The sequence below is a fragment of the Triturus cristatus genome, chromosome 6 (genome assembly GCF_964204655.1).
Source record: "Triturus cristatus chromosome 6, aTriCri1.1, whole genome shotgun sequence".
Lineage (NCBI taxonomy): Eukaryota > Metazoa > Chordata > Amphibia > Caudata > Salamandridae > Triturus > Triturus cristatus.
In genome coordinates this window covers 1,242,059,218-1,242,070,699 of record NC_140589.1, presented here as the reverse complement: position 1 = coordinate 1,242,070,699, position 11,482 = coordinate 1,242,059,218, and the positions used below count along the sequence as shown (strand labels likewise).

Genomic DNA, 11,482 nt, shown 5'->3' with positions numbered 1-11,482 from the left:
ATATCCTTGTGATCTTTCAATTTGATATCTCAAGATTGCAATGGTATTACAACAGCAAGCTCAGATCCCAACCGCTGCTCGCCAATGTGAGAAGTTGGCCTGATATATGATGTCACTAGTTCTAGTGTACACCTTGTATCAGTCCAAACAACCCTTATGGTGATTGGTTGTAAAGTCAACCTTATAGACCAGCTATCCTAGTGGTAGCATGGACAAGAGCAGTCTTAGGCTAAACTCTGTATGGCATGTGAAGTCAGCTGTTATACCATTTGCAATCCCTTGAATTCCAAATGAAAGGACACCACAACAGATATATTATAAAAATAGAATGTTTTTATTCTAGTCAAAATACCCTCAGCACTCTTTATGAGATTCGAGGTAAGTACAACACAGTCTTATTTAAGCATACATAAGTCACACAGGTAAGTGATACAGTTAGGCCCTAGGGGCCACGCAAACCATATACTAAGTAAGTGGTATAAGAACCACTGTCACGAATACAGGTTAGGCCTAGGCCTAGGGAATCGCTGGGGCTACACTATCCTATCAGTTGCTAGGCAGCGGGAGGCCCACGGGATTCAGGTGCAGAGTGGAAACAGTCACGCGTAATGCGTTAAAGTCGATAGAAATAGTAGTATTTAGAATTTAAGAGTTTTAGGACACTTCGGAAGGAACTAGGCGTTAGAGACTTGGAAACTAGACACTAGGATAGTCAATACCCTTGTGAGCACCGGAGTACTCAAGTTACCTAGCCCACGGGCTGCGGGTGCATAGGTGTGAACTTGCGTCGGGTTTCGTCGTCAACTCCTATGGATGCCTGAAGAAAAGATGCTGACAGGCAGTCAGTGAAGAGAGAGGATGGAATCAAAAAGGAGGATACCTGCAAGCAGAGGGGACAGAGTCTAGGTCACCAGCCAGGAGCAGGGAAGGAACCAGGAAGGAACCGGGCGATGTCGTGAAGATGCAGGTGAAGAGGTGAAGATTGTCGCAGCAGCCACGGGTACCAGGAGGCGTCGAGGACGACCAGAACCAGGAGGCGAGCTGTCCCACAAGGGCTCTTGCTGTCGGCGGCGTCGATGTCGAGTTGGGACACAACAAGCCTTGGCAAGCGCAACCCACGCAGAATGAAGGATACGCTTCTGTTGCAGACCAGGAAGGCCTGAGGTGCTTCTCTTTCACAGGGAAGCAAGGGCCAGTCTGGAGGAGCCAAACCAGCGGTGGAAAGTCAAAGGTTCGTCGTCGCAGAGGTCACTAGCCAACGGGCAAGCAACTGGACAGACGCGTCGAGCAGGACAATGCACAACTTTGAGGATGCCTCAGAAGCTACGCTGGAAGCAAGTAGCCAATTTTCCCAGGTAGCCGGTCCCACGTCTCTCGTCGCCTCCACGGATCTCAGCTTTGCTGTGGATGTGGATCGGGGTCGGAGAAGTCTGGAAGTAGAGGCGCTGGTCGGGCTCTGCAGTCGGTTCCTCGTAGAACTTCGGGCAAAGCAAACGGCAGATCGCATGATGGTGCCTGTTTGCACAGGGTGGCCACTCCTTGGCCACAAGGGAGATTCTTCAGTCTTCTTCCCTAGCAGAATGTCGAAGGTCCAGAGTTTCTGTTCAAGTTTCAGTTATCAGGATAAACCAAAGTACTAGGGACTCTGCTCCCACTCTTATACTAATCTGGGAGGCTGGGTTACCTGCTAGGTCCCTCCTATGGGTGGGACCAGGGAGGAGGATGGTTACACGCCCTTCCCTTTGTCCAGTTTCGCGCCAGGACTGGGGCTGGAGTGCCCCAGCACCGGTTTGAACTGGACTATGCATGGGACACCTTGTGTGCCCCAGGCAGTGTCTCGTTTCATTCATCCCTCCCTGCCCCAAAACACTAAGGCCTGTCTAGGGTGGTGCTAGCACCTCCCAAGGCAGGAACCCTATTGTCCAAGCCTACCTCGCTGGAAGGACTCCCAGCAGCAGGAGGTCAGACTTGTGTCTGTGGCAGCAGCATCCATTTTGTGATGCTGGGGCTCTGGTTAACTTTAACCGGGTCTTCAACATGTCTTCTCCCTCTAGAAGGGAGGAATACTATCCTCATTGCCAGGAATGGTGTGGGGGTAGTATTCCAAAGTGTTAGACACCTTACACTACATGTTTTGATAAAGCCAAACCATAGTTACCATAACCGTGAGGATTATAAGGTACTTTAAGAGTATATGGTAGGTGATATCATAGAACAGCTATAAGGACATGGTTCCGAAAGCTGCAGACAGGCTCAGCTCATGCTAGAGCACCATCTCACATGTTACCAAGCACTCTGCCTTCAGGATTGTTAAGGCCTGCCATAGAAGTGACTGATAGGTTACCCATGTGTCTATGTATAAGGTAGGTATAGGAATACTACACCTAAGCAAGGGGTGATTACACAACCATGCCCCAGCTGAGTGATCAGCCAGTTGTGTCATAATGGAAGGCCAGCCAGGGGTGGCATAATACATGCTGCAGACCCTGGTAGGCCTAGGGTACACCTATGCCCTGTGTACCTAAGGTACACTGTACAGGGCCCTAAAAGGTGAGCCTTACCAATTGGGTTATGTACCTAAAGTACATAGTGTGAATTTAGAGAGAGAACAGCTGGGCTGTGGGTCTGATTATCTAAGTCGAAAACCAGTGAAGCAAAAGCAAAAAGTGGGGGTGAACATAGAAAGCAGACCCTACTCTCCTACAGTCCAGATAGAAGGACAGCGCCCGTTATGGGTCCAGACAGTGGAGCCTCTCTTCCTCTTTCGAGGGATGTGGAGGCGGAAAGAAGGAGGGCAATGTAACAGATTGGCCGATGTGAAAAGCAGTTACCACCCTAGAGTGAAAGGAAGGACGAGTCCTGAGAACAACCTTGTTTACGACAACATCATGATAACGAAAAATAATTTTCAGTTTTAAAAATTCAAGTGATCATTTAACGAGGGAGAGCGAGGGAAGACCACTTCTTCCATTGCTTCTTTAGAAATCACAATAATATCCATAATTGGTTATTGCATGTTACTGTATTTATCCAATCACTTTTATCTTAATTGATGACACGTCTGTCACGCGGCCCACTGTTCTGAAATGTTTCTTACATACGCGCGCTACTCTGATTTGTGGCTCTTTACTATTTTTGACCTCCACCTAATATTTATCCCCTATCGCCCAACACATATACTTTTCCGTTCAACCACACCTTAATTTCCGGTAACAACCTTTGCCAATTCTTCGCACTTTAACTCTGCTCTCTTTCCTCTTCCTTTTCCCTGGTCTCTTCCCTTAATTCTTCACTTACTCACCCTTCCCCCTCTATTCCCACCTACCACACCCTTATATATACTGTACACATGACCCACTTGACTCGGTGTTATGAACTCTTGCGGGAATTATTGCCCTTGTTTAGCCCTGAGGAAGCCCTAGGCCTGATGGCCAATTCGAGGGCGAAACACGTGTTGGCTGTGCCATCCTTGTTCTTTTCTTACAGACAAATAAAAGCACAAACTTCTCACCATTATCATTTGATATACTTGCATCAATTGGATATTTTATCCTAACCAACCAAAAATTCATACTCTCGCCCGGACACACCGAATAAATCCTACTTCTGGGCCAGGAACGCGCTCGATGGCCCCCTTGGCCAAGAGGGCCGTAACTTCCTCCTGCAGAAGTTGCAAGTGATCCCCCGACATGCGGTGGCACTGCGGTGGCATGGCTGGAGGGGTCGCCTCGAAGGGGAGGGAGTAGCCCCTTCGGACGATTTGCGGTCTGATGTGATGGTACGTCAGTGGAGCAGGTGATGGCGAACTCTGCCTCCCACTGGCGTGGAATGGGCCTGAAAGCTCGGACTAGGAGGGTTTTGAGGCGGATGCTGCTGGGGCAGATGTGGGCGGACCGGCTCTCTGTCCTCCTGCTCCGCCTCGGCGGAATCCACGTCCACGTTGAGGCTGGTTCTGCGGCCTGTGGCTAGACGGACTAGAGGGGGCGCCCCTTCCTTGGCCACGAAAGGGGCGAAAAGCGGAAGTTTGCGGGCGCGAGGCCGAAAGGCCCAAGGACTTGGCCGTAGCCCTGGATTCCTTAAAGCGCTCCAGCGCACTATCCGCTTTGTCACCAAAAAGGCGATGGCCATCGAAGGTGCTTGTCCATGAGGGTGCTCTGGACATCCCCGGAGAAATTTGTGGATATCAGCCAGGCGTGGCGACGAATCGCCACCGTGGTCGCAATTGCCCTGCCTAGCGAGTCCGTTGTGTCCAGCCCACATCGTATCGAATACCGTGCCGCATCCCGCCCCTCGACAAGAGCCTGGGCGAGCCGTGTCTGGGCCTCCTCCGGACAGTGGGGCAGCACGTCCGCCACCGTATCCCACAAGGAGTGGGTGTAACGGTCCAAAAGGCATGCGGTTTTGATAGACCGCAACCCGAAACTAAGGGAGGAGAACAGTTTCTTCCCCAACCGTTCCAACCTTTTGGATTCCCGATCCGGGGGAGCAGACGGGAAGGCGGTCTGGGAGGTAGATGCCTGGATAACCAGGCTCTCGGGTGTGGGGTGCACCCAGTGCTTTAAATGGGGAAAAAAAAGTGCAGGTACTCATCAGATCGAGCTGGGGGCGTGGCAAGGAGGCGGGGCTAGAGGCGGGACTAAGGGTGGGTCTAATGAAAAACATTTGAAGGGCTCAAGAATTTTTGAATGAGGACAAATTGCTTCCCTCTGCAATCTATTGTGGATGCCCTTGCATGTATTAAGTTGTACTAGTTGACAGACTATTGAAAGGTAACTATCACGTTTTCCTTTTTAGGTCTCAGCTAGCGAAGGCTGCGCTTGCGCAGTCTCGCTCGTGAGATTTAATGACTTGGGGAAGAGGGGCTTGAACCCGCCCCTCTTCTCTCCTCTTCTCCATTGGCTGGCCAACGTTCCGGTTCACAGGAGGGACTGTGGAGGGCTTGGACCAGGTGCCCATCAGAACGTCCGTCAGTGCTTCATTCAACTGCAGCAGAGGCTCCGAGGAGCTTACTGGCGGTTGAAGCACTTCAGTGAGGAGATAAGTCCTCACGGCCACTGCAGGGAGCTCCAGCCGGAGGGCTTCGGCAGCCGTGCGCAGCACCACAGAATATGTAGCACCCTCCTCCGTAGCCATGGAGGGAGGAGAGATGAAGGGGTCGTAAGGTTGACCGGCATCGACCGGGATCCAGGCCTGGATCCCACGGGGGCCTGCGGCATCTGGACCGAAGTCGACGACGGCGCCGCCGGCTCGCTAGGCCTCCCAGTCGAGCCTACGGGGCCCGAAGGCGCGCCGGCAGGCGTCGACGGCGGAACCAGACTCCTCATGGCCACGAGGAAGTCTCAGATCTCCGCCGGAGTCGCGTCAGACCCAGGGACCGGAGGGTATGGGGTCGGACGCGACTCCTGTGGCTCCGATGGAGCCGCGCGGGTGGTGCCACCCGAACCCTCAGCCGAGTCGCGCGAGGGGAGTCAGAAGAGCGATGTCGCCTCTTCGAATTCTTGCTGCGCCTCGACTTACCGGAATGCAAGGACTTTGACCCCGACGAACAGTGATGGCTGCGGCTCCGACTGCCGGATCTCAAGCAGCTTACGGGACCGCTCCCGCCTAGCCTTCGAGGTCAAGGCCCAGCAGTCGAGGCACGACTCGGCATCATGGTCGGCCCCAAGGCAGTAGAGACACCGGCGGTGGTGATCCGTGACCGACATCAGGCGGTGACAGGCGTTGCACGGTTTGAATCCAGGCATTCCTACCGGCACCAGAGTCGAGGTCGACTGGAAATGGGAACCAAAAGAGTTAAAAAAGTTTAGTCAAAAAGTGACTAAAAGGGTATGCTCTTCCCAGATCGGCGCTTACTGGCGCGGAAAAAAGAAGAACTGACGTCAGCGCGCGAGGGCGGCGTATAAGTACTCCAACGACGTCATCCCGGCGATGCCGACGACGGACGCGGAGCCGCAGACGACGCCTAGCGATGCGCAAGGGTATTGCTGACGAAAAATCTTTCCGGATCCAGCTTGACGCCTGGGGATATTCTAAGGTGAGGAATCTAACTAATGTGTTTCTTTCAGATTTCCAAGGTTAGCATTACGATGGTGTCTTTGGAGTAGATGCCGAGTGCATATTTTCTATGTAAGGAGAAGTTTGCTGCCATTCGTGCCAATGATTCAAGCAGTGGATTGTGTGAGTTCCATGTACACAGTAACTAGGGTGAGCCGCTTCAACCTTTGGAGGGGCCATAGAAATCGTTGCTGGGTCTTCTCCTTTCTCCATCTCTGGGTCCTGTGGGTGCCGTGAAATGAGGGTTGAACCAGGCTGTTGTCACAGATGGCTTCATAAATAAAAGATTGTGTTTAGGATCCTCCTCACAGGAAAAACAGTGTGGAAAAAATATGAAGTGCCTAACTGATGCTGTGCTGGGCATGAAAGTGTAGTTTTGCAAAACTCTGAGGGGTAGGATTCAATTTGTAATGTGGGTTTACTTTTTTAGTGGGGCACCATTCCTTTCTTTCTCTTTTGCTCTAAGACAAATGTTTCTAGAGTGTTTTTCAGCAAAATATACAGTTTTAACATGTATTTTTGCTAACTTGTTGTAGGAAAGTGCCTCTTTTGACATGGTTACCCCCCACACTTTTTGCCTGGTATTTGGTGCAACATTGACTGAAAGTGTTCTCGGTTCCTGCTAACCAGCTCCCCAGCACTGGTGTTCTATCCCTAAAATGTACAATTGTTCTACAACTGGCACTCCCTGCAGGCCTTTGTAAACCATCTCTAGTAAGTGGTACCCCTAGTACCTACGGCATAGGACCTAAAGAGGGCCCCTTGGGGCTGGAGCACAAATTGTGGAATCCTAAGGGGTCCCTTACCAAGCCCATGCAAACTGCCACTGCAGCCTGTGTGTCTTGGTGCGGAGCAAACTGAATAATCGGCCTGGCACACATCCCTGTGTGCCATGCCAGCAAAACACTGCCTGTGGTATAGGCAAGTCACCCTACAGCAGGCCTTATGGTCAAAAAGCAGGGAGCACTATAACCCATGTGTGGGCATATCTGCCTGAGTGGAGGTGTCCCCATGATATCTAAGTTTGCCCTTAGATATTGCGAGTGTGCAGGGAAGCCATGTCAAGAACATGGGCTGGGCACTCTTGATTACTTTGAACTTGGCCCACTACTATTCTGATCCCAGGAGTTGAACCCCTGAAACCGACTCTACCTACCTTTATGAATCTTCCTTCTATAGGATTGCATAGTGCGTAAAGGGGCACAACTTTAAAAGCTTTATTTACCTGTACGATTTGTTATTGAGAAAAATACTCACCTTTGAACGATGTTCTTGGTTTCAAAATATAGATAAAAAGAAGTGATATTTTTGTAAATTATTCTCGGATTTATTCTTTGAGTGTCTCATTTATTGCCTTGGTGAGTACAACAAATGCTTAGCACTGCCCTCTGATAAGCCGACCGGCTCGCCTACACTACTACAAAAGAGAGGGTTAAAATCATCTACTTTTGGCTCTGTAAACCAGTTGGGTGCCCACTGGACTCTGCACTGTGTAGTACACTATATCGAGAGGCAGCTTCCTACAGAAGTATAAAAAAAATTAAGTCAATGTCTCTCTGGGCCATGTGTTTTTTGTTTAGTTGGTTTAGTATGAAAACATTGAAAACATTTTCAAATTGTGTTCTGGTAACTTGAGCAAGCTTCCTTTTATAAATATCAGCAAGAATCCTGTGGTGAGAAATGAATACTATTGTAAAATGCAACTACGCAGAGGAAGACTGTGCTATCTATTTGTGCACATCAACAAAGAAAGGGAGATGCGATATGGACCTTGCTTGAGCTTTGTATGTATCTGCAATGGGAAGACTGAGATTATGGCAACCAAGGGAGAGAAAAAAACCATAATTCCATACACACTTTTTTCTAGGCTTTTTATTACTTCTGCCGGCCACCTTCAAATCTCCCTCCCTCATCTTTACAATAAAAGAGCAACTCTATTATCGAGATACTCTAATTGGACGTGGGGGAAGGAGAAAGGGGTGGCTGAGGAAAGTAAGTGATACGAAACACCATGAGAATGGCAGAAGGAATAAAACAAATTGATCACAAATATTTTGAAGCATTTTTTAATTCAATTTCTTCATTTAAAAAAATACAACACTACTCAGTACAGCCACACATACCTCGGCAATCTGAAAACTGAAACCGTTCATATCAAGTGAAGAAAAAAAGAAACTCAACCTTTTGGGGATTCACTGATGTAGAAGATAGGACATACGTGAATACTATTAAAACATAAAACCAGGTGCATTTGAACACTGCCTATGATTTACCTTATTTCTTGAATACGGGGCATTAAAGACATTCCAAACCGAACTAAAGTCAAATTTTAAACATGATTATTGCCGTACGCGGTCTGCCCTGCCACAAACAGAATCCAGTACTGCCAACCAGCATATCATTTACCAGGAGATGACGCACTACTTCACCTGTATTCTTCAAATGGCTGATAAGTAACATCTGATTCATTTTTTGTTCTGAGAAAAATCATTTTTTAGAAAGCTAATGTACATAACATCAAGGAATTCCTGGATAGCAAAGCACAGTTGTTGAGTTTAAAAGGGGTCCCAAAGTTTAAACATTTTCAAACTCATGAAGTGGATGAACTCAGAAGCTCACGTTCTTATGAGGTAAAACCATGTACATTTATTTCATTTGCATCAAAAATTAGTAAGCATAAAATTAAATATGATGACTGTAATAAATCCAGTCACATAAGTGCAAGTTTACAGCTGTAATGTATTTCCACGGCAGATTTATTATTTAAAAAATGTACCAGTAAATCATATAAGAAGGAGCTTGTCCATTTAACTTTTATTGTAGTATACAGGAGTTTTCTTATGAATCAAATATGATAATGAAGATATGGCCAAAGCATAAAATCTATCAAATTCAGTGAAAATTTGCCATCTTTAAATAGTAGCTGTAAGAATGACCAATATATATTCTTTGTTACAATTGTCCTCACTCTACAGGTAAAAAAAAAACGTTCGGTAAACACTCTTTCCTAAGGTAGTTTCCCTTATATATCAGTGATTTAGCCAGTTCTTGTTTACATACATTTTAAACATACCAATCAGTGGTTCTCACAATTCAAAAATAAAAGCACAAAAAAGTTTACACTCTTGTACAGGTAAATAAAAGATCTTGAATTAAACTGTATATCCTTAAGGGCATAGTATAGTTTCAATTTCATTACCTATTACATAATTAGCTTCTTACATACAAATATTGACATATTTGGCTTGTGCTTCAAAGCCTGTGTGTCGGTAAAGTCCATGTCAATGCTACTCATAATTTTAAGTCAGTGGAGATATCTTTACTGCTGCCTGGTTTGACCTGCTCGAGCAAAACACTTTCCTCAGAGCTTTCTGTGGCAATGCACTTTTCTGTGGCATCTTCGGTGTCTGGGTCCAAACCTTCAGGGCACTGAAGTCTCAACAGTTCCTCCCGCAGCTGAGCTGTGTGACGCTGTGACAAAAAACAGACACGGTAAACACACTGCAAAATAAGTTTCAAAGCTGAGTGATGCAATTCTTATTACATTTCGCTCTATTCATATGTTTCGCATAACTGGGCCATATCTCAACAATTGCCCCAGGCATGTGTACCAATTTTCTGTACCCCTGGGGAACTTTGGTATTATAGAAGGCATCAGTGCAATATCAACAGGACGTCTCCTTAGTTGCATGGGGATGGCACCATGCAAATGAGGACACACTTGGCCCTGAGGCACAGGAGCTGTTGGGAGGAGATATGGCGGAAAGTCAGTGTGCCCCCATGGGTGCCCTCTGAAAGGGGACTTGTGAACTCCCCAGAAATCCCACTGCCCCTGGGTGCTGCCACTCACTGCATCCGCTCACAAGGGGGGATCTCCAATCCCCTTCAAATGCAGGCTGTTTCCGCGTGTACAGTAAAAGGCGTACCTCCTGCTTCTAACCGTCAGTACGTCTTTCCCAAATTAGCTGTTATCTGCGCAGGTCCACTCCTACAAAATGAGCAGCACTTTTGCTGTGATACAGTGCACTGTCCAAGTCTGTACCCAGCACACCGACATAGTGTGTGCTGTGGTGCATTGTGCTGTATCCTAATACGACTTCTGGACTAACTACTCTTAAGCAATAGGAGTACCACCTTTATCAAGGCGCTGCAAAGTCATCTTGGGTGCCATGTGCATCCCCATTTTTAGCTGACTGGTAATGGTGGTAACGGACTTAGACTGTGCCTGGGCTCTCTCTAATCAGGCATAGGGCCAGTGCTATGTTGACAACACAGTGAAAAAACACACATACATTAGGGTACACTATATGTTAGGGTACACCTATGATTGGCATGACCTATCCTATAAGTCTCTAATACATAATAGGGCAGGGGGATTAAAACTACTTATAAGTCCCTAATATATAATAGGGCATTGCAGTTTAGAGGCCAGCAGCCCTTTCTGGAATTGCATGTGAGCACTGCTGAGAGCCTGAGGTTATTTTAAAAGCAGCCCTGTTTTGCAGCACTGCTTTTAAATGTAAATTGTGCCCAAAGTTGGATTTGGTGGTAGGGGCACTTAAAAAGTGATAATCTAAATACTTTGCGTATTAGGTACCCCAGGGTTCCCGGGGTAGGAACAATGCCACCCCGGCAGACTCAACCTGATCAGGACAAAACACTTGGTCCTGTTTTTTTTTTGTTGCGATCACAACAGGACTAAGTGTTTTGTCCTGATCATAGATTTCTAAGAACTCTCAGGGGAGACTAGCTCCCTCAGGTTGAGTCTGCCAGAGTGGCATTGTTCCTACCCCGGTGTGAGCGGTCATCAAATGATGAAGCATGCCTCAATAAGTTGAGGGTGAGACCACCTCTCTGGTTGTTAAGACATATTTGTACTCATTCTTTCATTATGTCCTGAAGAGGCCAACAACTGAAAGGCCGAAACGCGTCGACACCACATACCAAAGTCTTCGGAAGGCCTGGAAACATTGATTATAATAAATATGCTGTGTGCATTGGCAAAATCTAGGACTTCCAGTCTTTTCAAAACACACGGACCCCAGAGACTATTGTGTGGGAGATAGGAGTCTTTCTCCTAAGGACTGAATCCTTTATTGTGTTGATTTTGTGGGATATGTTGTATGATATTTTGTTCAACTTGTGTACATAGTATAATTGTTTAATTTGTATTCACTCTATGTCTATCAGGACCAAATTTGAATACGTGGAGAGATCCAATTAAAAAGATCTCGGTCGCCTGATCACGAGGACCGTATTTCACTTTATGCCGATGATATCCTGCTGTATCTTGCCTCACCTAAGAAGTCACTTATAGTGGTCTGTGACGTACTCGCATCGTTCGGTAGGAACTCGGGGCTTGTGATTAATTGGGGCAAATCGTACTTGTACGTTCTTAGTGGCGAGGTCCCACCGATCCCTAGAACAT

General features: G+C 47.4%; 1 protein-coding gene across 1 annotated transcript in view; it reads right to left on the bottom strand.

The window, feature by feature from the left end:
- Positions 1-8,677: 8,677 nt before the first annotated feature.
- Positions 8,678-11,482, bottom strand: part of BIRC6 (baculoviral IAP repeat containing 6) — a 1,973,616-nt gene continuing 1,970,811 nt past the window's right edge. Inside the window, exon 74 of the mRNA XM_085609819.1 lies at positions 8,678-9,525. Within this exon, the coding sequence (XP_085465945.1) occupies positions 9,346-9,525 (180 nt within the window). The 3' untranslated portion in view covers positions 8,678-9,345. The remainder of the gene's footprint in view (positions 9,526-11,482) is intronic.